The sequence below is a fragment of the Phodopus roborovskii genome, unplaced genomic scaffold, assembly GCF_943737965.1.
Source record: "Phodopus roborovskii unplaced genomic scaffold, PHOROB, whole genome shotgun sequence".
Lineage (NCBI taxonomy): Eukaryota > Metazoa > Chordata > Mammalia > Rodentia > Cricetidae > Phodopus > Phodopus roborovskii.
The window spans coordinates 7,303,558-7,326,203 of NW_026126460.1; the positions used below are offsets into that span (position 1 = coordinate 7,303,558).

General features: G+C 36.5%; 1 protein-coding gene across 2 annotated transcripts in view; it reads left to right on the forward strand.

Annotated features, from left to right (window-relative positions):
• The window catches only part of Bmpr2 (bone morphogenetic protein receptor type 2), a 93,052-nt gene that overhangs the window by 46,212 nt on the left and 24,194 nt on the right, over nt 1-22,646 (forward strand). For both annotated transcript variants that reach the window (XM_051190287.1, XM_051190286.1), the window contains exons 4-7: nt 14,819-14,929; nt 16,230-16,321; nt 18,229-18,459; nt 20,333-20,447. In XM_051190287.1, the coding sequence (XP_051046244.1) occupies nt 14,819-14,929; nt 16,230-16,321; nt 18,229-18,459; nt 20,333-20,447 (549 nt within the window). The remainder of the gene's footprint in view (nt 1-14,818; nt 14,930-16,229; nt 16,322-18,228; nt 18,460-20,332; nt 20,448-22,646) is intronic.

The window sequence follows — 22,646 nt, forward strand, 5'->3', positions numbered from 1 at the left end:
AAACAGTAAAAAAAATCAGTGGCTCACTGAGGATGAAAAAATAAAACTCTCTTCAGAAAAAAAGTAGCTCCTGACTTCATTAGCCACTCTGGAATGTATGTTAGTAATTAAGTAAAGCATGTAACACCAATGGGCTTTTAAGATGTGACCAATGGTATGACCATAAATGGGTGTCTAATTGCTCTGAGCCATTCAGAAATTACTTGTATATAAAGTTAGGACTATGGAGAAAAAGTATTTTATGTACTTTTAGTTTATACTTAAAAAAAAAGTTATAGATTTTGTGAATTCTTTTGCTGTCTGTTTTTTATTTTGTTTTTACTTTTAAGACAGGGTCTCTTCCAAAACAGAGAAGGGCAAACGGGTTGTGCCCTCCCCAACTAGACACTCATTGTTGGGTGCTGACTACATGGCAGTGAGAGTGGGGTGTCCCTCTTTTCTTTCTTTTTCCTTTTTTCTTTTTTTCTGTCTTTTTCCTCTCACACAGAAAACAAGTATCTGTTTCTCAGATCTTTCTCTGTCTCTCTCAAATCTACACCACCCCACTTAAATACTCTGGAATCTGGAGAAGTCAGCCCTGCCTGCCCCAGAGATGCCAAAAATGGGGACTCCTGGACAGAGGCCCTGGGACATCTCCCCGCCCCATACATCCCCACCTTCTGCCCCTCCGGATGGCTTTATTACCTCATCTTAAACCAATAGAATCACTTGGTGGACAGGATTGTCTGACTCAGTTATCTACCTCCTCGGAGGGAGTTTCTGCTACTGTAGAAAATTATTGGCTGTGCTTTGAAGTTTTTTTTTTTTGTTTTGTTTTGTTTTGTTTTGTTTTTTGTTCTTGTTGGTAGTGGTGATCCTTAAATTTTAATACTTTGAAGAAGGGATTTTGGTGTGTGTGGTTGTATTTTTTTAATTGATTTATTTTTGTTTACCCATATGAGAAATAAGAGCCAAAGGGACCTAGTAATAACAAAGAACTGGTGGTGGCTACTTGCTCTAGGCCTCCTGATGGGAAGTGGATTTTACAGGACAGCATGTCCTCATCACTTAGGCGTTCTTAGCTTGTGCAAGCAAACCTCTGCTGTATTGATGGGGGCATGACTCCCATCTAGCATCTTGTCTCCCCTTCCAATAACCTTTGGGCAAGGCTGGATGGACTAAACTCAATAATTTTAAGAAAGTCAAAATGCTTTTTAAATTTTTTCTTTTTAAACTATTTGCAGAGTGGAGAAGAATGAATGGGGAGGGTGTTCTTGCCAAATATGCTAAATATGTGCTGGGTGCTAATACGTGCATCTCCCCCACTTTCCCAGAAATAAGTGTTTCTGTTCTTTTTTTTTTTTTTTTTTTTTTAAATCTCATGCCAAAATCAATGGGTTGGGGAGAAGAGGGAGGCCACAGAACACCAAGTATGAGGGAAGTTATAAACATAGTCATTCATATCTCAGCCCTGAACCCTTCTATCTGACCCCCTGGAACATCCTCAGGGATCTTCAAGACTGTCACAGTGGGGAACCTCTCCCATCAAAGACCCAGACATGATTGAGGGAGTGTGACAAGAGGATGGTGGGAGGCAGGGGCCAGGGACAGTTCTTTCCTCACTTGTAGACACACACACACACACACACACACACAGAGAGAGAGAGAGAGAGAGAGAGAGAGAGACTGCAGTTTTAGATTTCTTAAAAAGAAAGAAAGGAAGGAAGAAAGAAAGAAAGAAACTGCAGTTAAATAAAGAGATTAAAAAAAAAAAAAAAAAGGACAGGATCTCTACATAATTCAGGCTGGCTTCAAATTTACAGAGAAAGATCCACCTGCCTCTGCTTCTGGAGTGCTAAGATTAAAGGCCTATGCCATTAGGCTCAGTGACTTTTGTAAATTCTTATACAACTGTATTGCATAGATTTTTAGAAACAGTAAAGTAAGCATATATTAATAAAATTGTGATAGACTATCAATACTACCTGTTTTTATGGGGACATTATCAAAAGATTTCAGAAGACAAAGTCTACTGGTAGTTTTGATGAGACATAATTGCAGTGTGTTCTAAGGTAATTAAATACTGACAATTATTAATGTTGAAAAGAGATATGTGAGTACTGTTACAGTCTATTCACATGTAGATTTCTACTCTTACTATAGATCACGAACTATTTCTACTTCATAAGGTCATTCACTCTGTTCAAAAAATAAAAGCCATTGCTTTTTCAGTTTTGGCAGTTGAAGCATAGTTACTGTATCTTCCTTGGAGGTTAATTACTATCACTAAGAAATATTAACAATTATATAATTAGAAATCCAAGCTAAATATTCTTCTGTAATTCCTAGTAATAGAGATCTGAGGTGGCTCTCAGAGGCTGAAAGTTTGTTCAATCAGGAGAATGTTAGCAGATAATTTTCTAAGACAAAACTGGCTAGAGCTAAGGTTTAAGGGTTCATAACTACTGTCTTAGGTTTTTTTTAACCTCAGTTTTCATTTTTCAAAGATTTTATCTTCTTGCTAGTCTCTTTCAGAGTTTTAGAACATATTTGACTGCTTTCAATATATGGAAAACTTAAAAAGTGCTAAAAAGTCCTTGGAGCTAGGGAAATAATTTACAGGTTGGGGAGATAACCAGAGGATCCAGGTACAACATCCTGCACTCACATAGTGACTCCAATTTGATTCACTCCCTCTTCTGGTGTCTGCAGGCACTGCACTATAGTACACGTACATATAGGAAGAGTACTCATACACATCAAATAAATCTAAATTTAAAAAATGTACTAAGTACTCCTGTATCTATTTGACATACAATTTAAAGTAGGCTTGGCTTCAGACAAAATTATGAAATTAAGAAAACTAAAGTTCTTTTCTTCCCTTTGAGAGCTTATTTTATGAAGAAAGAACACACAGTTTCTCCTATGCCTAGTGTCCCCACCTGAATTTGTTAACTTTTTCTACACACTGTCCTTTCTTCATTCATTAACAATCCTGTTATTTGCATGGTTTCCAAGTGGTTTAAGACAGTAATTATAGATAACTATTTAATGGGTTTTTATTAATAAAATACTAGTATTAAATTTTAAAATAGTGAAGAATATTATTGCATGTGGGATAATCTGAGTGATTAAACTTGTTCCCTTTATAGTTAATACATGGAGCAGCTTCTCCAGTACACCTGTAAGGGGCTTAGTGATTCAACAGGGACTCTTTGAACCCTCAATATGTGGCAGGCATTGCTCTTTTATTATTCTATATGCATTAAATTTTAATTTAACCCTTTCAGAAACATTATGAAATAGTTACTATTACCCTCTTATATTGTGTATATTAAGGCTTAAATATGTAAAAATAATTTCCTGGTGTTGTATAGATAATAAGTGGTGGAGCCAAGATTGAAATCTAGGTGCTCTGACTCCAGGATGTGTTTCATCAGTACACAAATAGTGGGCCCATTTATTTTTTGTAATGGGCTGGGTGAGGGGATAGATTCTTTTTTTTTTTTTAAATAACCATGTTACTTAGTGTAATACTGCACTAAGAATTATATGTTTCCTTCATTATTTTGTTTAATATTTTCTTAAATCATATAATTAAGTTTTATATATACTTTTCTTTTATGTGAATATTTTGCCTGTATGCATATATATCACATAATTTAAAAAGAAAATCTGTTTTTAAGTGAATGAATTTATAGCTATAGTATTTATTTATCTTGTTATACCTTTAAGAAATTTTCAAGTATTTGTAAATTCACATTTATAAAGAAGTATATCATTATTATAATATTTGGAAATTTATTACAACATTTTCATGAGAAGATATCTGGGATTGCTATAATTAACCTCCCTAACTATATAAACAAGATAATTAAGTTAGTAGAAAAGCAGGCAAAAAACTGTACATATATGTTTAATTAAGTAAACCTAATTCATTCTATTGAACCTTGGCAGTTCTTGTGTGGATGCCAGACTATAAATGTAGAATTCTTTTCTTTTACTTACATTATTCATTACTTTGAGGTTGGGCCAAACAATGAGAAACAAAGATTGAATTGCAGCTAAACCCAAGTTTATGAAATAACATTATAATTTATTCTGTGTTGTTAAGATTAGAAATGATAATTTCTGGTATCTGGCAACAATTGTCTTCATCTCATACCAAGCTAGGAAAGAAGCCTACAACCAGGAAAGTCAATACTGGCATGGGGCCCCGCAAGTAGGCCATGAGCTACTATATAACTTTATAATGCTTCAGTTTTTAGTGTTTTTGTAAGGGCACTCATGAGAAAAATGTGAATGAAGATGAATCAAGATGCTTGTTTAAGAGGCAAAACAAGTTACATTTTATACTCCCTGGCCACCGTAGGCTTTTAGCCATACATAATACAAAATGCATTTATTCCAACTTCAAAAGTTCCCATAGTCTGTCATAGTATCAGCACTGTTTAATAGCCCAAAGTTCAAAGTCTCTTCTGAGACTCATGTAATCTTTTAATGCAGTCCCCTGTAAAGTCTAAATGAAAAATCTTATCACATACTTCCAACACAGGGCATACATTACTGTTCCAAAAGGGAGGAAAGGGAACATAGTGAGGAAACATTGAACCAAAACAAGATTGAAAAGCAGCAGGGCAAACTCCAAACTCTGCATCTGCATGATGTCAAAATGCTCTTCAGGTCTCCAACTCCATCCAGCTTTGTTGACTGCAGCACACTCGTTCTCTTGGGCTGGTTCTATTTCCTGTTAGCAGCTTCCCTCAGCAGGTATCCCATGGCTATGGCATCTCCAACATCTTGGTGTCTCCAGGCTTCAACCTCACAGCTTCACACAATTGCCTCTGGGCCTCCATTCAGAGGCTTTCCTTAGTCATGGAGTCTTGTGTCCTTGACTCCTAAAACCAGAACCATGTGGTCAAAGGTGCCAAGTTCTACTGCTTTCTGGGTCTAGTACATTTTCACCAGCTTTTTGTTTTGATGGTTTCCTTCATTGCATAAGCTTGGCTTTCTGAACTCGCTGTAGACCATGATGGCTGTGAACTCTGAAGTCCCCCTGCCTCTGCCTCCTGAGAGCTGGGGTTAAAGGCATGCTACCACACCAGGCCCTAAATTTTTCTTTAATTCCTTTTCTCAATTGGAAGCTTAGCTGGGTCTCACAATTAGAAGCTTAGCTGGGTGGGGCCCTGCCCTGAGGTCACCACTCTCTTTATTTCATTTAGCATCAGACTTTTCTTTAATCTTCTTGAACACAGGACTCAGCTCCTTTGTACTCCCTTGGTGCCCCCTTTTCCTCAGATTGTGTATTTTTGCATTTTTCCTTGCTCAGCTTACTCCTTTTTATTAAAGATCTGCATAAGTGTGGCTCCTAATAACCAAGCAACACAGTCAATACTAGGCTAGGCTGTCTGGAAATCTCTGTCAAAACTGGAATCCATAACTCTTAACTTTAGCCTCAGGCAGATTTTTTTGGACAAGAGCAGACACATTCCTTACCAAAATATCACACAATCAGTTTCTAAGCCACATGCCAATATTATTTTTTCTCTAAAACCTCTTGAGCCAAGTTCCCACAGTTCAGATCACCCTCAGTACTCCTGTCTTCCATGGTTCTACCAGTATAGCCCATTAAGCTCCACTTAAATCAGTCATAGTCTCAAAAATTTACTTAAAGGGGAGATGGTTCAGCTGTAAAGCTATGTTCTTTATAGTACTGATAGTACATGTTTCCTTGTCATTTATCAATTCACTCATGCTCTTATTGATTTTTATAGTTATACAAACTATTTTGAAGTGCTCAAAATGTAAGTGTTCTGATTCTGAGACTTACTTATATACCCATCCTACTCTGGTGAAGGCATTAAGACACAGGGGAAAGTAGTGAAATACATATATTTTTACTCTCAGTTTTGTGTTGCTATATGAAAATTCATGAGACTGGATAATAATAGCCAACAGAAATTTATTTAGCTCACAAATGTGAAAGTTATGTTTCTCCAGAGCAAGAGACATAAGAATGAGAAAGGTGACCATATTCATCTTTTTTCTAAGGAACAAAATGCCTATAACTTTATTAACCCATTCATAAGGATAAAATTCTCACGACACTTTTAAAGATTCTACCTTTGCATTGGATATTGAGTTTCACAGTATGGACATAGGAAGTTACATTCAAACTATGGTAGGCAAACACACAGTAAATTATAATGTAGGTGAGTAAATTTCAAGTGCTGATAGTATAAATGTATCTGCACATAACTTTAAAAATTTCAACATGTTTTATATCATTGGAAATAAATACTATATAAAATTGTCACTTTAATAAAAGCAAAAGCCCACACCCAATTAACTATATGGGTTGAGTACATTGTGTGATTAGTGAGCTAATGTCTGCTAATATAAAAGAATCACACCAATGAACATGTACTGGAGAATATCATGTATCATATAATAGGAAGTTAATAAAAGGTTCATAGAAAATAGATTTAAATTGCCTGCCAAGTACAAATGTCATGGGTTAGTAGGAGGCATAAGATTATATCCCTTAGGAAATGGAGAGGTAACTCAGCAGCTAAGAATGCTGATTACTTTCCTACATGGCCTGGGTTCAATTCCCAGCACCCACATGGTGGCCCATAACCACTCTAGCTCCAGGTCTTGAGGATCCGATACCCTCAAAAAGACATGTATGCAGGCAAAACATCAATGCACATAAAATAAAAATAAACAAATCAATAAAAAATATATGTCCTTTAGACTTTTATCAAAAGCCACATTTTTTTCTGAATTGAGACTATAAAAGAGGATGTGTATATGTTGGGTTTGGTGCCACACACCTTTAATCCCAGCACTCGAGGAAGAGGCAGGTGGATCTCTGTGAGTTGGAGGCCAGCCTGGTTTACACAGTGTTCCAGGACAGCCAGACCATAGTGAGACCTGTCTCCAAAAGGAAAAAAGGAAAAAAGAAACAACTCTGGAGGCCAGAGGTCTGAAGCCAAGGTGTTTATTGACTTGATTCCTTCTAGGATTGTGAGGGAGAACCTGTCCAGTGTTATTGTAATTTCTGATGTGTGGCTGTTGATATTTGGTTTGTAGCTGCATACTTGTAACATCTGTTTTTCACATCACTTGACCTTCATTTCTGCGTCTCAAATCTCCTTTTATTTTTTTCTTACAAAGACATCTGTTGGGCCAGGAATATAGCTCAGTGGTTGAGCACTTACCTAACATACATGGGCCCTACATACACTCCATAGCACTGCAAACATGTAACAAAGAAAGAAACTACATACACAAACCAAAAGTAATCTCTTATTTTATCTTATGTGGTTAGTGGCACATGCCTTTAATCTCATCACTGGGGAGGCAGAAGCAGTAGGTCTTTGCCAGTTTGGTCAAGATCAAGGCCAGTCTGGTCTACCTATTGAGTTCCAGGCTAGCCAAACTACATAATAAGACCCAATCTTAATTTTCCTTTTAAAAAGACATCTGTCACAGAATTTAAGATCCGCTGTTACCGGGATGACCATGTCTTAAAACTCTTAATTGCTAGGTGAGGGCTTAGACCTAGGACAAAGTAAAGGGCCGGAACATTTCTCAGTAAAGCTGCTAATGGAAGTTGCAATAAGACCCTAATTGTCCCAGTTTTAAGACCATGTGAACAAGACTATTTATTACAGGTTTGTTTTGAAAAAGAAAATGAATATCCCTCTCTCATTTCCATGGAAATAGAACATAATGTCTTAGTTATTTGTCTCATTGTCCAACAAAGTACTTGACCAAAACAACTAAAGGAAGGTTCGTTTGGGTTTACATATCTAGAAGATACAGTTCATCAAGACAGGTAACTTATAGTCACAGAAGCCATGTGGCTGGTCACATTGTATCCACAGTCAGGAAGCAGCATTGTACTTTCCTTTTCAGACATGGACTGCAGCCTACATAATTGCACTACCTACATTTATGGTGGATTTTCTTACCTATTCTAAGAAATTTCTAAAGATAAGTTCAGAGATTTGTTTCTATGGTAATACAAAATCCTGTCAAGTTGACAGCCTAGATTAAGCATCACACACACACACACACACACACACACACACACACACACACACACACACGGCAACCACATTTAAAAGTTATTCCATGATAATAAATGTGAAAAGATTACTGTGTGAGAGAGAGCATGATACTGGTATGGCTTTTAAGTATTAAAATTGTTAGTAATGTCATAGGAACACAGTTCATGTGATTACAGATTCTGGGGGACAGATATTAAGATAATCACAGAGATCTCCCAGGAGTATGGTTGGTGTTATTCATGCTGTCATGGTTCTAATTCATTGATATGTTTCATGGTTAATAACTCTTTGAAGGTGTTCGAGTACATTTCTTTAATTCACTCAATGAAAAGAAAAATACAGAGAATAAATTCCAAACTTAGGAATTCTATTTCTGGGAATTAGTCTTTTGTTATATTAGTCTAGGAATCTATTAGAGTGGTTTACAGGTTCTGGGCTGAGTAGTCCAGCCATGGATGTCGCCTGGCAAAAGGGCAAAGTATACTGTAGTCAGTCCCTACCTGGTGCTACAGTTCCAGAGAATTCCTGGAAAGCTGCTAGTCTTCAGTCTACATTGGAATCCCAAAGAAGTAAGCTCTAATACCAGCAAAGGAATGCCTCAGCAATGGAATAGATGAACTTGCCAGTGACAGTGAGGGCAAACAAGCCACAAGCATAAACTTTCTTCCATGTCATTTTAAGTGGACAGCCACAAGAAGGTGGCCCAGATTTAGGGTGGGCCTTCCCACCTCAAATCATCCATTCAAGGAAATGCCTCACAGGTGTGCCCAGCTGTTTGGGTTTTAGATAATTTGAGAAGCAGTCAACCTGACACCCAAGATTAGCCATCACATTAGTGTAAATGTGTTGACTTGAAATGATTAGAAACAAAGTTATTCTTGCAGCATTTTGTTAAAGCAAAACAGAAAAGAAATAATTAAATGTACAACAGTAGACAATAGGTTAACTTACTTTACCACAATAGTATAAAGAAATAAGATGAAGTTTTAGAATGACTTTAAAATATATCTAGACTAAATAAATACAAGAAAAGCTTCAAAGGAGTATTAAGTATTTCAGAAAAGAGGAGGATATGGCTATATATTCCTATTTGTTTCTGTATCTTACACACATAAGGAAATTGTGAAAGAACACAGGTGTGTGTACATGCACTGTTGAGAATAGGAATGTTAAGAAGACGACACTTCACTGAATAACTATATTTTCATGTCATTCAAAAATTAAAAGACACATTTAAAAAATACTTTCAGTGTAAAACATTTCAGGATCTAACTTACTAAATAATTCCAATGTTATGATACTTTACATATTTAAATTTGTACTAATGAATTTATTTTTATTTATATATAAAATATTTTAATATATATTTTTAAAATTGTTTTTATATAATCAATATTTTAAAAAATAAGTTTTCTTCTGAAAAAAAGTGAGATCTAACCACTGAGCCATCTCTCCTGCCCCACAAACCACCATTTTTAAGTGTTAAGCTTAGCACTTGTAAGTATGTCTACACTGTTGTATAGTCAATCTCTAAAAATCTTTTTTATTTTGCAAAATTGAAGCTACACTTATTTAATCACTCCCCATTACTTTGATTCCTCCAAAGCCTTGTACTTTGTGATCTTATGAATTTGACTACTCTAGAACCTCATTCACAGAAGTGACATCAGGTATTTGTGTTTCTATTACTCTTAGTTTTACAGACTATTTTCTTTACCTTCATTACAGATTTTAAAGTAAATAAAGTTAAAATAAGAGGGAGCTCATAACTAAGTACCTGAAAAGAAAGGAATAAGGTAATTTTAAAAAGTAAAACACTGGGATGGAGAGATTAAGAGAGCACTGCATGGTGGCTTGCAACCATTTGTAACTCCAGTTCTAGATGATTTGATACCCTCTTCTGACCTCTGTGAGCTCCTGTGAGAGATTTGTGCACGTACATACAGTCAGGTGTACATACTATCACATAAAACACCTTTTTACTTTTTTGGGGGGGGGGAAACTACAAATAATGAAACTAAAAGGTAAAAAGGTCAAATATTAGATGGCTTTCTATTGTTTTTCTACTCTCTTATGACTTTTGTTTTGTTTGTTTTAACTTTATCCTCTGTGTGTGTGTGTGTTCATTTTTTCTCCTGTTCTTTTATAAATCAGACATAAAATGTCTTTGACAATTAACAAGCCATAGCCTGTTTTTGTTTATTGTTATTTTTGTTTTGTGTGATATAAGAACTAGTCAGAATGTTTAACCAGACAAGTTAAATTAAAACTGGCCTTAAATATTCAGTGTTAAAAATTGGTTGAAAAGCAAAAAGAAATGTGAAATCTTCTATTTAGTTTTTTTTTTTACAATGCTAAATATATTAACATTAATCTGATTGTAGTTATTGTATAGGTACCATTCCATGCACATTTTAAGTCAGTATCATTCATTACTTACAAAAATATTTGTTGAAAATACTGAGCTATGTAATACAGCATTGAATTATTTTAGCAATCTTAATAATAACCTTAGAAATTCACTAAACTCTTCTTATATTACTTGTTTTAATGTTGGAACTATTTTCCTTTGCTTTTATAAAAAATACATTTTTTTGAAAAAAAAAAAAAAAAAGTCTCAGCTCTAACTTGCTTCTCTGCACAGAGTGGTTAAAGATTAAGCAGCTGACATAACCACTAGGGTGTTTTATTTGAACTTCTCCCTGCTGGTTTCTGCACATGTAACAATGTTGTTCTTTCTTTGACACAGACCCACACAAAAGCTGAGTGTAGTAAGGAAGCAGACAGCCCGCCTCCAGCAGTAGCCCCCGCCTGGCTCCAGGATTTGTAAACAGAAACATCCCAGGCTCCAATGAGGCAGACAGCAGGTCCCTGTCTGTTCTGCACTCAGGAAGTTCTTGCTTGTGAAAGCCCAGCCATTGCACATAGGCATGCTTAGTATTGTTTATGTTTGGCTGATTATTTATCCAAAGAAACTAAAAGAGGAAAAAGAGGGTATATTAGGACTGAAGAGTAAGAAATTTCAGGTATGGTTTATATACCATATATTACCTAAAAGGAATTACTATTTTTTTTAAAAAAAAAAAAAGCTCATACCACTTGTGGTTCCCAGAACCAGGGATCCAACACCTCTGGCCTCTGAGAACACCTGCACTCACATGCACATAGCCACACACAGACATGCATATACACACATGGTTAAAATAAACAGATCTTTTTTAAAAGAATTTTTAAAGAAATAAAAATGAGGAGTTTTCCAGTTAAAAGCTTTTATTCCACACACACAGATACACATATTAAAGTATTTTTCCTGGCAGTTTCTCAGTAATGTCAAGTTTTTAGACCAGATGACATAACGTGGAATGTTCCTAATTTGAGACATTTAACCATTAGTATGGCATTTAACATGTTTAAAAGTCCCTTAACACCTTTTCACCCTCTCTATTTTGAGTTAATGAATTTAATGCTTCTATTTTTCCATTTTCAGTTGTATATTTAAATAACCTTTACTCTGGGAAGAAATACGTAGTGTTTAGAACCACCAGCACTAGGAAAGAAATCCTCCCCACCTCACAAGTAGCAGTACCTCTCACATGTTAGGCAAGTGCCATACTGAGCTACTCTCAGCTAGAGTAGAGCTAGAGGTGTTGGTGTTTTTTGAGAATAAAATGCTTTGTTTTGGTGGGTATACATATGTACTCCCCACACTCTCCTACTTAGCAGTTTCCACAGCCCCATAGTGCATTCTTAAGCATGCCTGAATGTGTGATGTATGAGTGGGATTAATTATTACGACTGAGTTTGACCACAGATTTTTAGATATGATGCCAAAATAACAAGCAACAAAAGAAGAAAATAGATTGTACTTTAAGGTTAACATTTTTATACTTAAAAAGACATTAAGTAGGAGGAAAAACCCTCTACAATTCAGAACTAGATGAATCATGAAAAAGTCATGCTGGGTCCTGGGGTTGTAGCTCAATGATAGAGTGTTTACTGTTTATTGTGATACTCTGGAAGTAAAAAAGAAAATGAAACATCTTTTTCTTTCTAAAAATATTTTAAAGCAGGGTCTGGTGTAGCTCCAGTTAGCCTCAAACTCACTATGTAGGATAGATTGGCTTTGAACCCCTAATCCTACTGCTTCCACCTAAGTCCTGGGGTTAAAGATATCTACCACTACCTCCCACATAATTCTTCTAAAGCTCTAATCCCATCATGAAAGTTTTACCTTAGAGCTTTGCTCTCTGCAAGGTGCAATCTCCAAACCCCATCACAGAGTACTGGGGAGGGAGACATAGTTTAATCCCTTAACACATACTCGTGGGAGATCTAACAAGAGAAAGTTAAAGAGGAAGTAAAGAATAGGTATGTGAGTAGAAAGGATTAGGGGATATGGCCTTGTAGGAGGAGGTTTGTCACTGGGGGTGGGCTTTAAGGTTTCAAAAGCCCATACCAGGCCAGTCTCTCTCTGCCTGCTGCCAGTGGGCCCTAGTTAAATGCTTTTGTAAGAGTTGCATTGGTCGTGGTGTCTCTTCACAGCAATAGAACGGTGATTAAGACACATTCCTTGCCTTGTAGTTGCTTAATAGCTGCCTCGGTTGTCTGACTGTGGTTATGTGTCACCAGTGCCTGTGTTCAGTTCGTTTGATTAGTAATGGTTCCAAAGGATCAGAGTGATGCTGACAGTTGTATTATTCTCTGTATTTGTAAGTTATTTTGTTTACCTCTTTTTAAAAATGTTTATTATATATGCACTGTTCTGCCTGCATGTGTCCCAGAAGAAGGCATCAGATCTCATTATAGATGGTTTTGAGCCACCATGTAATTGCTGGGAATCGACCTCTTGCTATTCCTAATTTATAAAGTAAACTTTATCAGAGATATAAGAAAAAAATAGACATTCTTCAGCACATCCAGCAGATGCCCTGAAGCATGACTCTATAAACTATGAAATGGCAAAATATTTACATACAACCCATGCATACCTTCCCAAATACTTTAAATTATCTCTATTTTTGTTGTTGTTGTTTGGTTTTTGAGTCAGGGTTTCTCTGTGTAACAACCCTGGCTGACCTGAAACTTACTTTGTAGATCTACCCGCCTCTCCCTCCTGAGTGCTGGGATTAAAGGTGTGTGCCACCACCATCTGGCTAGTACCTAGTAATTGTCTTATAATTTAAGAATATTTCACTGTATCAATGTATTTTTCTATAGAAATACTGGTTTTGACACTTTGATGTACAGCTGTGCAAAATTTGAGATAAATTCACTGGAGAAACACTGCCATTGAGGTTTCTTATTTGCTATAGAAAGTTATAGTTTGAACACAAATAAGTCTACATTAGACTGCTTACTTTGAAGCAATTGTTTTGTATTCTGTTAAAACTGTTGTCTTGAATATATACTACTTGGATCTAGTTATTCCTTATTACTGTTTAAAACATGCTGACAAATGTATCCTTCCATTTTCTCTTTGTTTGTGTGAGATACTTTAATTTGCTTCTACTCTTTATAGAGTATCTGTATCTTCATTCTTGTACCATTCCTTCTAGGTGTATTCTAGTTTGTGGACATCTATCCCAAAGGGTATTTACTGTAGATAAGATCTGACCCATAAGATGAAACCATCAAATAAATGTTTATATGTTTGTAATGGCCTTGTAATTTATTTACAGTGTGTTTCCATTCTGCATGTAGATAAACATGGGTTCATGTCAGAGAAATTTTTCTCAAGTGGAGGGACTGAACTTAAGGTTCAATTTAGATTTAGCTGCTCACAAAGAAATGTCCTTTTCATTAATGGTATCAGTACTAAAGATCTTAATTACCATTGGTTGCATAGAACTTTATACTTTGCTAAACACTTAGACTCTCATCAAGCTTCATAACTGACATATGAGTTACAGGGCACAAATAAGGAAACGAGGCACACAAAAGTCAAGCAACCTGATAAAGCCTACTGAACACATGTTTCAAAGCCACATTTTAAAGCAAAATGTGAAGCTGGGCTTAGTGGTGCAAACCTTAGTCCTAGCATTTAGGAGGCAGAAGCAGAAGAATTGCTACGAGTTCAAGATCAGCCTTAGCTGTGGCCTTAGTTATTTTTCTATTGTTGTGATAGAAAGCCTCTCAAAGCCTCAGAGCACCTCCCCAGTGACACACTTCCCCCAACAAGGCCACACCTCCTAACCCTTCCCAAGTAGTTGCTTGGTGATGTAGTGTTCAAATATGGGAGCCTGTGAAGGCCATTTCAGACCATCACAGCTACATGGCAAAATACCCTTCCTTAAAATAATAATAATAATCCAAAGTTCTGTATGATTAAATGTCTTGTTCTGTGAAATGGTTGCTGTTTTATATATTTTTAATTAAGTATGAATGTCAGAGGCAGGATATGTGTCTATGAATGCAGATACTCAGAAGCCAGAGGAGGTGTCAGATCATATGGAGCTGGAGTTGCAGGTGGTTATGAACTCTGTGATGTGGATGCCGGGATTCTGAGAAGGCAGTATAAACTCTTACTCTTTCAGTGCCCAGTTGGTATTTTAATAATTAGGACCGTATCTGACAAGTATTTTAAGTTTATGTAAGATAATCTATGTGATCAAACATGTCATTTATAACTGTCATAAATTGATTATTTTTTTCTGTAATTTCTTTTCATGAAAAAATATTGCTGATTTGGTTATATATTAATAAAGCCTTTCTAAAAGCTATTTTATCAGAATTAAATAAAATACTTTTCTATTTTCTTTTAGGTCCACCTCATTCATTTAATCGAGATGAGACAATAATCATTGCTTTGGCATCAGTCTCTGTATTAGCTGTTTTGATAGTCGCCTTATGTTTTGGATACAGGATGTTGACAGGTAAAAAAAAAATACTTCTTTTTGTCTCATTTAGTAAACATACTATTTAATCAGAATTTACTTTATTTAAAATTTTCTTTTTATTTGTTTGCTTACTTATTGTGTAATGGTAGGTGTCATTCATGTATAGAGATGAAAGGACACCTTGCAGGAGTTGGTTCTCTCCTTTGATCATATGGGTTGTGGGGACCAAGGTCATCAGGCTTGGTTGGAAGCACCTTTACCAGCTGAGCCATCTTGCCAGCCCTGTTTTTGTCTTGTTTTTAAATCTCTGTGGAAAATGTTTATACAAACAAAAACTCTGAGCTATAGTAGCTCCCATTTGTAGCTTTAACAAGCATTTCCCCCCAGTTTTTACAAGAAGTTTTTAAAATTTTTATTTTTATTCATATGTCTGTGTGTGCCTGTATGTCATGACATGTGTGCTCCCTGAGGAGACCAGACATTAGCATTGCATCTCTTAGACTAGAGTTACAGGTGATTGTGAGCCACCTCATGTTAAGTGCTGGGAACTGAACTCAGCTCATTTGAAAGAGCAGCAAGCTCTTTTAACAGTTGAGCCATCTCTTCAACCCCAAGAAGTTTTAAACTTACCCAACCACAACTTAACTCTAAATCCCCACTCACTGCTACTTTCATACCACTGAATTCTTTTAATCAAAATACAGATGCCATAGATCTGTAAGTATTATATCTGTAATATAATGACTTAAACCTGTATAATCATAATGCCATTTTTTTTTTTTCTTTAATGAAGAAGCTGGTAATTCCTCATCAGGTATCTAAGCAGTTCTAATACATTTTAGGTGTGATGGGTTGTTTAGGAAATCAGCACTTAATCATTCATTTGGGTAATTCTAACACTTTCTTGAAAATTTGGTATTAGGATTTTACACATTTTTTTTAAAAAAAACTTTATTTATGTATTTTGTGTGCAGTGTTCTGCTTGTACACCAGAAGAGGGCAGCAGATCTTTGTTATAGATGGTTGTGAGCCACCATGTGGTTGCTAGGAATTGAACTGAGCACCTTTGGAAGAGCAGCCAGTGCTTCACTGCTGGGCCATCTCTCCAGCCCCTGGACTTTGTACTTTTAACTCATGATGACTCAGTAGTCACCATGGAATTATCTCATAGAGTTCTGCTCTCGTGCTGTTCATTTTTATTCTTCATTTTTCAATGATTTCTATTTTAGTGAATTGTTTCAACCCCTGCTACAGCTCTTCTTAACTGTTAATATTAGAAAGGTGACATTTTCATTTTAAGAAGGCTACACATTAGTAAGTTTTCTTATTCTTCTAGGAGATCGAAAACAAGGTCTTCACAGTATGAACATGATGGAAGCAGCAGCATCAGAGCCTTCTCTGGACTTGGATAATCTGAAGCTGCTGGAGGTGAGGTTGTGCATAGATTGTTGGCTGTCACAGTTGTTACCTGCTTTCCTGATTTGTACTGTTTCTTCTGGCAGTATCTCAGGAGCAAATTAGTTAGAAGTCTTTTGGGGCATGGTGATGTACACCTGTAATTTTGTGTTCAGGAAGCAGAAACAAGAGGATTTTCTCAGGTTCCAGGCCAACCTGGTTTGTGTAGCAAGTTCCAGGACAGCCAGGGCAGCAAAGTGGAGGAGCTGGGCTATAGTGGTGGTGCATGCCTTTAATCCCAGCTCAGGGGGCAGAGGCAGGTTGGCCTCTGTGAGTGCTAGGTCAGCCTGATCTACAGAAAAAGTTGAGAACAGCTAGAACTACACAAAGAAACCCTGCCTCAAAACATCAAGGTTAAAAAAAAAAAAGTAAAGGAGAAGGTCTAAGGTTTAAATGATGTGCAGTTTACAACATTGAGAGAAGTACCAACTAAAATGTTATTTTTGAGACAGGGTCTCTCTGTAGCTCTGGCTTTCCTAGAACTTGCAATATAGACCATGCTGGTCTTGAACTCACAATAGAGTTTAAGGCCTGCTTGCTTCTTCCTTCTGAGTGCTGGAACTAAAGGCATGTGCTTAACTATATTTTGCTCACTTTTCTCAGAGGGCTGTGTTTATTTTGTGTGTTGAATTTTACCAAGAAATAATGATACAAAGCTGGGCATGGTGGCACACAACTTTAATTCCAATGCTTAGGAGGCAGAAGCAGACAGATCTCTGTGAGTTTGAAACCAGCCGGTCCACATAGGGTGTTTCAGGACAGGCAGAACTACATAGTAAGACCCTATCTCAAAAACAAAAACAAAAAAATGAATAAAATAATGATACAATAAACATGTATAAAGAAATGGCAATAGATTTCCCTCCCTAGCCTGCTTTATTGAAAAGTCCCCAGAAGCCCAAAATAAAGAGAACTGGTTACATTTTACTATTGTTTTTTGTGCATTGAGTAGATTTTTATTCTGTCCTAGATACTGTCTGTGGAACTCCCAGATTCTTACTAATTTCTGTTTGTGCTTGTTTTTTAAACTTTAAGTTAATTATATGTGTGGAAGTGCGTGCATGCAGGTATGAGCATGTGAGTGCAGTCAGTGCTGTTGATGCTAGAAAGGGATGCTGGGTCTACTGGAACTGGGATTATAAGCAGCTGTGAGCCACCTGAGGTGGCTGCTGGGAACCAAACTTAGGTCCCTTGCAAGATTAATATGTGCTATCAAGCACTGACTCTCTCCAGCTCTGCATGTTGATTTTTTATTGTTTGTTTTTGTAAGAAGTTGAATTGGTTGGACACATATTACAAACATGTCTCTTGGGCAGAAGCTCAAATCTCAGCTCAGTTATTATATTTAGCCAGAATCTGTCCCATGTGTTCCCTGAATTCCCTTGTTCTGGCTTTCTCCTTTTGAGACTTCTTCCTCGCTCTGTTGAAGCTCTAGTTGCCACAGAATATCTCCTTTGGTTCAAAAGACCCTCTTGTACTATTTTTGGTTCTGCTGCTCAAAGCTAATCAGTCTGCCTTCCAGCTACAACCTCTGGAAACTGGTAACTCACCATACGCATTCCTTTCTTCTTTGCCTTGATGCCTTTTTGACTCTTAATGGCTTTTGCTTATTTTTCAGTGTATTTAGATTTTTCTTGGGTTTTAAAATTCTGTCCAGAGTGTTTAGCTATCATGTATTGGAAGATTAGTCAGGTAGGAGCTTCCTCAGTCATACTCTACATAGACATTAGTTGCTTCTTGGTAATGGAATAAACTAAAAGCAGAAGAGAGCTGCTGCATAGAGCGGGGCTTTATAGTTCTTTTTTTTTTTTTTTTAGTAAATTTAATTGTTCAGTTTTAATATGAATTAATACCTTGCCTCTTTAAAAACAAATTTACAGCTGATTGGACGGGGTCGATATGGAGCAGTATATAAAGGTTCCTTGGATGAGCGTCCAGTTGCTGTAAAAGTATTTTCTTTTGCCAACCGTCAGAATTTTATAAATGAAAAAAACATTTACAGAGTGCCTTTGATGGAACATGACAACATTGCTCGCTTTATAGTTGGAGATGAGAGACTCACAGCAGATGGACGCATGGAGTATTTGCTTGTGATGGAATATTATCCCAATGTAAGTTCTTCATAAAAAGATATTGTCATTTATTGTACTACTGATCAGATTTTTTAGCAGTGTTGCTTGTTTATAAACTTGTTAGTAATGTTCTTCAATGAAATAAGGATCTTATGCCAGAATTTGAATCAAATACATCACTCAGCCAGATAGCATGGCACATGCCTGTAATCCTAACACCCAAAGAAGCCTAAGGCAGGAGGATTGTGAATTAAGACAAGCCTGGGCTATTATTCTAAGACCCTATATTAAACTAAAGCAGAACACTAATAATTCTCCTTACTCATCTCTTTTCTAACTTTCCCTTCTTTTCTTCACTCCTTCCATTCCTCCCCTATACCTTCTCTTCCTTACCCTTCCCTCTTCTCTTTAACTTTCTCTCTTTGTTTCTTTTGCCAGACATTTTTCATCAGATCTAGCAGTACCCCAATTGACATTTATTCTTGTGTAAGCTCTTTGCCTTATCAGAAGCTCATTGTAGTTTGTAGGTGAATACTTTGAGGGGAATAGGTACATATACACAGTCATCTCTTAGTATCCTCAGGCAGTTGCTTCTGGGATAACTAACACATACACATCTCTCTCTCTCTCTCTCTCTCTCACACACACACACACACACACACACACACACACACACACCAAAATTGATAGCTATTCAAGTCCCTTACATAAAAATACCATATAGCATTTGCATATAACTTTCATATCATTTCTTGATTATACAGTGTAAGTGCCATGTTAAATAGTTGTTTTATTGTTTATTTAGGGATCAGACAAGAAAAAATAATGTTATTCTTGGAGTTATTATTTGTTTGTTTTTCTTAACTCTATTAGAGATGAAAACAGGGTCTGGGTATACTAAGCAAGTACTCTTCGTCAAGCCGCATCCCTATCCCTAAATACTTTTATATACTTGATTGAACCCTACGGTGTGAAGCCTGCAGATGTAGAGGACTGACTGTATAGATTTACAAGAGACATGTGTGTTCTGCTTATAAACCGTAACAGTATTGTCTATAAAATTTTGTGTTTTTTTAATTTTCCCAAGTTATATGATAGTCCAAAGAAATGTTAAAAAGGAAATAACCATCCATAATTTTAATATTTGAAACATAAAAATTAATACTTAAGTTCCTACTTTCACTGTACTAGTTAGGATTAATATTGCTGGGATGAAACAATATGACCAAGCAAATAGGAGAGGAAAGGGTTTATTTGGCTTACACTTTAATATGTTCATCATCAATGGAAGTCAGGACAGGAACCCAAAAGGGGCAGGAGTCTGGGGGTAGAAGCTAATGCAGAGACCATGGAGGAGTGCTATTTACTGGTTTGCTCATCCTTTCTTGGTTTTGGGGACTGTTCTTGTTGTTACATAGCTCTTACTATGTAGCTCTGGCTGTCCTGGAACTCACTCTGTAGACCAGGCTGGCATTAAATTCCAGAGATCCACTTGCCTCTGCCTCCCAAGTGCTAGTATTAAAGGTGTGGGCCACTGTAGTTGGCTTGTTTCTTTGTTTGCTATGTTTTGTAATTATCTGCTTTTTTATAAAACCTCAAGACCACCATCCCAGAGGTAGCCCCACCCACAATGGGCTGGGCCCTCCCACATCAATCTCTACTTAAAACTGTCTACAAGCTCGCCTTCAGCCTGGGTTATATGGGTAGATTTTCTCAGTTAAGATTCTCTCTTCCCGCAGGACTATAGCTTGTGTCAAAGTTTACATAAATTCTTTTCAGAAATACCTTATCATTATCATTGGATCTTCATGGAATCCTAGTCTATTCAAATCCTTTATAAGGTTACCTAACTTACCTCTCCTTGTTGAAGCACATTAATTTCATTTTTTGGTATACTTTTTCCTTTATATAGGGATCTCTATGCAAATATTTGAGCCTCCATACAAGTGATTGGGTAAGCTCTTGCCGTCTGGCTCATTCTGTGACTAGAGGATTGGCTTATCTTCACACAGAATTACCACGAGGAGGTAAGGATGAATGAGATTTTAGTCATATTTTAGAAGAAAAACCGTAATTTATATTGTTAAAATTTGAATATTAGCCAATTATTTGAAAGCTCCATCATGAGGAAATGTATTTGAATGTTACAGGAAGAAAAAAAAGCATGGATCTCATTAAGAATTTGAAGACTTTCATTTTAAGAATATACATATAGCTATTTTTTAAAAAATTATTTGAGATTGAGTGTATCTCAGTGATAGAATGCTTCCTTAGCATATGTAAGGCCCTTTATTTGATCCCTAATATCATAAGACCAGACAAGGAAAATCATAGTGTGGTTAATACTCTTGACTTGGTTATATTTTCCTTGTATTTATTTTGTTTATGTGAATAAATTACAGTGTGTTCATTTTAATAATACATGGATGGTATTCCATAAGCTGTAATACTCAAACATCTTTTTATAAATTAATATTCTGCTAACTAGAGTCAGGGGGAGGGAGGAGATAGATAACTGTGGCTTTATTAATAAAGAACATTTTTTTCTTTCTCATATACATATAAGAATAAGAGAGCTAGGCATGGTGGCTCATGCCTCTAATTCTAACAGTTATGAGGCAGAGGCTGGTTGATCTGAATTTGAGGCCAACCAGGGTCATATAGTGAGACCAGTTTAAAAAAAAATCTAAAGAGAGGCCAAATAAAATGTCACATACTAATTACAATCCTCATACTCATGTTGAAACAGGAGAATTGTGAGTTGAAGGCCAGCTTGGGCTACCTAGTGATTCTAAGCCACTATTGTCTACATAGTGAGAGCTGTCTTATAAAGGGAGGAGGGCAGGGTGGTGGTGGTACACACCTTTCATCCCAGCACTGGAAGGTAGAGGCAGGTGGACCTCGTGAGTTTGAGGCTAGCCTGGCCTACAAATCCAGTTCCAAGACAGCCAAGGCTGTTACACAGAGAAACCCTGACTCGGGGGGAAAAATAAAAATAAACAAACAAACAAAAAAAAGAAAAAAGGAAAAGAAAGAAGAAACAACTGAACAGAGGATTAAGAGTATAGGCCAGTGGTAGAGTGCAGAGCTCTTGACTAGTGTGCATGAGGCCCTTGAGTTCAGTCCCCGGGAACAAACAAAACCAGAACATTAAGCAAGAATGTCAAGGACTGGTTTGGCAGCATGATATTAGACACAAAACTCCAGTATTTTTTTTCTCTACCATCCTTTGCATGTGGCTTTTATTTTCATAATTATTTCATTGTCCATTGCACTATATTCTAGGTAGCAAGGGGAAAGGGGGGGTTGTCCTCTACCATCTCCAGAAGCTCCTCTCATGCACATTTTGTTTTGTTTTGTTTTGTTTTTTAACTAATCCATGCTCACCCACTTAAATATAGTTGTTTTGTTTTTGTTGAGTAAATTGCTATTCAGATAATGTTGGATTCTGTTATTAAATAGGAATGGAAAACAGTCTTGGCCAGTATTTTGGAACTGTATTATATTACCTGTTATAATTTATCTTCTTCAGCTTTCATGCATTCTTTTACTATTTGTCCAAAGTACTTATTTTAAATACATTTGCTTTCTCACTTTGTTTCAATATATACTCAAATAACAGGCACCCCTAAATTAGCATGACTACAAAAATTGTGTCTCTGTGGTTTCTCAAGTTTTTACTCCCTGTACCACATTTTGGCACACTGTAACCTGTCACTGTTCCAGTAGTGTCTCTGACCTCTTTAGTGAGGAGACTTTAAGGTATCCATTTCTTAGATCTTTGTTCCATTATATAATAGCATGGATCATCTTTTCTAGCTGATGCTTCATATATAAATAATTTCCTCTGAATAATGTATTGGCTCATTTACTTGACATCCTTCCCTGGTACAAGACTGATGTGTTATTGCCCATGTCAGCAACTTGATGCTCTTGCCTCAGTGTTTTAGCACATTAGCCATTGGACATTGTTTCCTTACTTGTAAATATTATAAATCCTTTTAGAAGCAGCCTTACAGCAGAATTTAAAATATCCTCATTCCTCTTTCAAGGTTTGTATGATTCAGCAAGGATTTAAGCCAAACACTGTCTGAAATTTTTTACTTAAACAAAGCTATTTTTCTCAAACAGTAGCTCTTGCTTTTAATCCTAGCATTTAGGAGACAGTGGCAGGTAAATCTCTGTGAATTCAAGGTCAGCCAACATAGTAAGTTCTAGGACAGCCA